The following is a 5,943-nucleotide window of genomic DNA, read 5'->3' as shown; positions in this document are numbered from 1 at the left end:
CAGGGGGGAGCATAGGGGGAAGGGGGGAGCATAGGGGGGACGGGGGTGTGGGTAAGACGAACCACTGGCGAGTGAAGCAGATACCAGAAACAGACGGATAGTCCAGGAGAACTATACAAATGCTGCATTAGGAATATTTTACTGACCAATGATGACTTGGATAGTAGTCTTGGCGAAAAAGCGTAGAAAAACTACCTATAGCCGTCGAGAGATGAAAGCAAAGCCTTATAAAAGGAAAAAAGGAACAGGACGGAAACCGTCGTGGTTGTGTGTACGACTAAAGGCGGCAAAGGGGGAAAGAGGAAACGGTTTCGGAAAGAGTATCGTGGAGTAAATCATCGGAGGGTCAACGCCGACGTGGCGACGAAAGAGTAGTGAAGTAGAATTTTGCTGCTGCTGTTGCTGCGCTGCCAGCTTGCTAGCTGACATGCAAGTGTTGCTCCCAGTCCCCCGGACATACATACGGACGGACGGACGGACAGACAGACAGACACACACACGCACCGGCTCTCTTGCACGCCGCCACCGCTTCCGGCACCTCGGGTCTCAACGGGTCCTCCAATCCCAATAAACACGCCAAAACCATGTCCTGTTTAGGAATATCCATGGATATAACAGAAAACAAATCACAAAGTAACTTAATAAATTAAACTAAAACTAGTTAACTAATTAATTCAGCATCAGCAGTAGCATAAAAGCAACAGCAGTAGCATAAAAGCAACAGCAGTAGCATAAAAGTAGCAGTAGCAGCAGCAGTAGCAGCACATCTCACCCGTTCCAGAAAGTCAGGGTCAAGGGACAAGGTCGTCGAGGCGCCGTCTGTACGACCTGAATCGCCGCCGCCGTATTCGCTGCGGCCAAATGACGCCGCCCCGCCGACGACGCCGTCAACGGACTTGCCAGCCGTGCCAACGGAAGAAAAAGCGGCGCCGCCGACGCTGGAGGACTCCACCGTCGCCGCCGCCGCCGCCGACGCTGATGCCGTACCTCGCAAAGGTACGAGCATGTCCCTGTACGCCAACGCCAGGAGGCGAAGTGAGCCGCCGCCCTGACCTGCCACCGTGGGAATATGCGATGCAGTAAAAGTAACGGAAACGTAACTAGTGTACGGCAGGGACGTACATGGACTAATGAACCACCAACCAACCAACCAACCATACATACATACAGATAAACAGCAAGTGCCAGTTCGTAGCCACGAATACACACATAGAGACGCACACTTTTGCGCTATTGTGCTTCGCTATCAACTATATCTCACAGCTGACAGGCTGGCAGCGGTGGTTGTGATGGTTATGGCGGTTGTGGTGGTTGTGGCGGTTGTGGTGCTGTTTTAATGGCCTCAGCCCCGCGATGAGGAGGCAACTCCATCGACACCAGCTGCAACGTATGTAACAGCGCGATCAATGTATGTAACAGAATATTCCCTTGCCTTATTTATTACATATAATACGTCGCTGAATATTTTAGGGTAGATGTTGATATAGGAATGTGACTTATGAGGGTTGTGTGTGCGTGTCTGTCTGTCTGTATGGTCTGATGTCCGATATCTACTACCCCCGGAAGCTCCCAACCCAACCCCAAACCAATAAATACATAAGGCCCCTATGTTCCCCACCATACCTGAAAATGACGTAAGCAGTTTTCGTCGTTGCTCTGACGTCAGCGGCAACAGTGTCGTACCATCGGGTCCTCCAAGCTGCCAAGAGCACCGCTCCAGAACCAGCTCTGCTGCCCCTTTTGTCAGCACACGTACGGGCGCCAGGGAGCTGTAGCCGCCGCCACTACTAGTGCTACTGCTGTTGGCGGGACTGCCGTACAGCTCCCAATCAACGCTGCTACTGCTGCATACCGACGACGCGTTATCCAAAAAGGTTCCCATACTGCTACTGCTCATGGTGATGCCGCTACTGCCGCCGTCCTTGCTGTCGTACACTGTCGACCGCGGTAACGGCGGCTGCGGCGGCGGCGCTGACACTACAACACTCATCCTCTTTCTTTGTGAGGAGAATGGCACAAGCTGTAGCACCTGGCAACTGCCGCCGGAAAGTTGCACGGGGCCAGCGGCCGTAGCAGCAGTACCTGACGTCAGCGTCGTCGTCGGCTCCATCGACGACGCTGACGCGCCGCCGCCGCCGCCGCTGCGTCCGCCATCCCATCCACCCCTGCCGCTGCCGCCGCCTCCGAAACCACCCCAGCCGGGGCTCCACTCCCAGTCCCAACCCCAACCGAGGTTGTACGGCAGCTCTAAGAGAGCGCATTCCGTGGGGCTGCCGCTGCGCTGGAAGACGCCGCCGCCGCCGCGGGCGCTTGCTACTGCCGCCGCCATTCCTTCCGCCGCCGGGAGTGCTGCTGCCGCCGCCGCCGCCGCCGGGGCCGCGTCCATCTCAGTGCCGCCGCCGCCGCCACCCCCGCCAGCCTTCCTTAAGACCCCGGTTCCGGAGCTTGTTCCGCTGTGGGCCTGGTTTCGCCGCAAGCTTGCTGTAGAGTTGACCACAAGGCCTTGGACTAGGACGTTGCGAACTGCCGGCGGGAGCTGTAGCAGCGAGCCGGCGGCAGCCCTGTGCTCACCGGCTACTGCCGACGTCGACGCCGCGTCCCCCCCTTCCGTACCGCTGCTACTGCTAGGTGTGTTGCTGCTTCCTTGGCATCGCGCCTCCGCGACCCGGACCTCGTCCTTCTGGGCTGGGGACAACGTGCCGTAGGAGGAGGAGGTGGAGGAGGAGGAGGAGGAGTAAGAGGAGGACGTGTGCTGCTGGTGTTGATATTGATGTTGGTGTTGTTGATGTTGGTTTGTCTCTGTGTAAATTGCTGTGGTGGTGATCGTGGATGGTGGCTGGGTCGTGCTGATGGTGTTGTTTTTGGTGGCGGTAATTTCGGCCGCGCCGTTGGGCTCAATCGACCCGTGGGTCGGTGGCCGCGTCGACGGCTCCGTGACCGCCATCGGAACAAGCCGCGCCGTTGGGCCCAAACTGTAAAAACCGCCATTGCAAGCAGGGTTACTGTTGCTGCGGTGGTTGGCGCCATTGTGGTTGCGGTAGTTGTAATAGTTGTTAGTAGCAGTTGTGGTGGTTGTTTCAATTGCCTCGTCCTCCGCCGAATCGCCGCCCCCAGTGGAGCGCACCACTCGGAAATGGCGCCCGGCGGCCCACAGTCGTACAACCGTCATGTCGTTGGAGGTTAGGGTACCGGTTTTGTCGCTGGGAACGTTGGAAAGGAAAGAGAGGAAGTAAAGGTGCAGGGCCGGAATGAAATGCGTGTGTGTGGACTGACTGAATTAACAAATAAATTGGCTGCATTGTAATTTTGGATTGACTTGATTTGGCAATTCCCATTGGAATATCTCGGATGTCCTAATGCAGGAGATCTTAAAAGAGGAAGTCGGAAGGACAGGAGGGACGAGATCCGGAATAAAATCCCGCTCTTTCTATTAAATTTTATCGGATCTGGATCCATGGGATCGCGCCTTTCCCCCCTCTCTCTCTCATACACACACACACACACGAGCCCATACCTGCAGATGGTCGTAGCGGAGCCCATCGCTTCGCACGCACCCAGCTGCCGTACAAGGTTGTTATCCGCCAACATCCGCTGTACACTGCCCGAATGTGTGTTTAAATTAGATTGGGTTTTAGGGGTTTTAAGGGTTTTAGGGGTTTAAGGGAGGAATGTGGATGAGAGACGCATGTGTGTGACTGTGTGTGTATGTATGTCTGTGTGTGGTGTGTATGGCTCAGGAAAATTCGCCATGACCGCACATCACCCCACACTCTCCTGTGATGCCGCCGCCGGGGGGTCAGGCCGCCCTGGACCTCCCTGGACGGGTTCCTCCTCCTCCCGGGTGCGGCAGCACGCCCCGACAGGTCCAACCCCTTCTGCTTCGTCTTGCATGTCTTGTAACTCTACATCATCACCACACATCAGAAACCCAAGGGTCCCCAAGCCTCAAACCCCCCCATTTCCCCCCCCCACCACCACCACCACCCCTCCCCACCCATGACCTCCCTGGGCCGCCCCCTGTGTTCCCCTCCCCTCCCCACCCCATGGCGCATCAGTCTTTCCTTGGCATCCGCTTCACTCGTTCACGTGGTTCGTCTCTCCCCCCCACCTCCCCCTCACCTGAACGCCAGCGCCAGGGTCACCGCCAGCGGCAGCCCCTCAGGCACCGCCACCACCAGAATGGTGATGGAGGTGATGACGAGGTCTAGGTAGGCCTTGGGGGGCGGGGGAAATCGCGGGGGAGGGGGGGAAAGGAGGGGTATTTGCAGTAACATACCGCATAATGCCATACAACCATCAACTACCACTACCAGTATCACCTGCCTACCTTGACAATGTCCATCACTCCTCCCCCTCCTCCTCCTCCCCCGCCCGCGGCCAGCAGACTGGTCGTGTACGCCGCCGCGTTGATGATGAAGACGCCGCTGGCGGCCGCCACTCCGAACGCGCCGATCTGCTGGGCCAGAACCTGCAAATGAGGAAAGGATATATATATATATATAATATAATATTATATATATATTGTATATAATATGTTTACATAATACATACATACAGCACGGAAGCGCTGCGCAACATGTCCGTACAGTCGTACAAACCCGCCTGCAGTTTCTGAGTCAGGAAGGTCTCCACTCTCATGCCACCGCCTTCAGTGTCGCCCCTGGCGGCAACCATCGGCGCCGCTGCCGGCGCCGCCGGCGCCTCGGTAACTGCCCCCTCCGGCGTCTGCCGTACGGCGGCAGAGGTGCACTGCTCGGCGGCGTCTTCACCGTCCCTGCTGCCGCCGCCGCCGCCGTCGTAGCTAGCGACGGAGCTCACGGTTGCGAGCGCCGCCGCCGCCACCGCCGCCGACGCCTTGAGGGCGGTGGCGGCGCCACTGCTCAGCCCGGCCAGGCTCCGCTGCCTCTGCCGCCGCCGGCCCTGCTGCTGTGCCGTACTGCCGTGTTCGCCGTCAGCTGAGGCCAACGACGCGGAGGTAACTGCAGCCGACGCCGCCGCCGCCGTCATCGGTAAATCAGCGCCTCCGCGTCCGCCAGCGGCGACGGCGGCGGCGGCACTGCCGCCGCTGCCGGCGGAAGCTTGGCGCATCATTGCGTTGATGCTGCCCTGCTGACTGTACGGCCCCACCGCAAGTACGATCATCTTGCCGTACCCATCCAAAACTTTGCTGCCGGACAATACGACAGAGGGTGACCCCAGGCCCGCGGGCGCGCGCAACACTTCATCTGATTCCCCCGTTAGGTGGCTCTGGTCCAACCTGCGTGCAATTGTTTGCACCCACCATCGACAGATGAGGTGAAGGAGGCCCAAGAAACCATTATCATAAATATTAGTGTCTTAGCAAAGGCCGAATACGTCGGAAAGTCGGTGGTCGGGATTTTTGCAGTAGTATTGTGTGGTATATTGTGCAATATCCTTGATGGTGTTTTTTCTGTACTATTTACACCCCACCCCGATTCCCCCCTAATCCCCCAGTAATCCCCTGTACGACACAAAACCCACACGGTAAACATCACCCCCAATGGCACACGCACTTGATCTCGCCCCCTGCAATCAACAGCCCGTCCGCCTGGTTGCCGTACAAGCGGTATGGGGGCAAGAAAGGGGGGAGAAAGGGCAGAAAAAAGGGGGAAGGCGGGAGTTCAACGGGGCCTCGGAAAACGGGGGCGGGTTATTGGCCGAACCGTGGCCGCAGCCATGACCGTGGCATGAAGGGAGGTTGGGTGGGAGGGGAGGGAGAAAGCGCCATGTGGCTGATTTACTGGATGTACATGTGTGTGTGTATATCACGAGTGTGTGTATCACACGGACGCGTGCATGTGTGTACGACTGCCAACGTGTGCGTCAATGTGTGTGTTTTGCGGTCGTACAACACCTTAAAAGAGCTTACTTGCAATATGTCCCCTGCTTCCACAATGACGAGGTCTCCCACTAGCAGTTGGC

General features: G+C 57.5%; 1 protein-coding gene across 1 annotated transcript; it reads right to left on the bottom strand.

The window, feature by feature from the left end:
- Positions 1 to 3,136: 3,136 nt before the first annotated feature.
- Positions 3,137 to 4,274, bottom strand: VOLCADRAFT_60962 (uncharacterized protein; the record flags this gene model as incomplete). The annotated part of the gene is made up of 3 exons (XM_002950936.1): positions 3,137 to 3,200; positions 3,515 to 3,598; positions 4,120 to 4,274. Coding segments are annotated over 3 exons (303 nt in total), but the record flags the coding sequence as incomplete, so codon positions are not given.
- Between the last annotated feature and the right edge of the window lie 1,669 nt (positions 4,275 to 5,943).

The sequence above is a fragment of the Volvox carteri genome (assembly GCF_000143455.1).
Source record: "Volvox carteri f. nagariensis unplaced genomic scaffold VOLCAscaffold_21, whole genome shotgun sequence".
Classification (NCBI taxonomy): Eukaryota; Viridiplantae; Chlorophyta; class Chlorophyceae; order Chlamydomonadales; family Volvocaceae; genus Volvox; species Volvox carteri.
The sequence above is the reverse complement of the archived record's forward strand: the minus strand, read 5'-3'. Positions and strand labels throughout refer to the sequence as shown.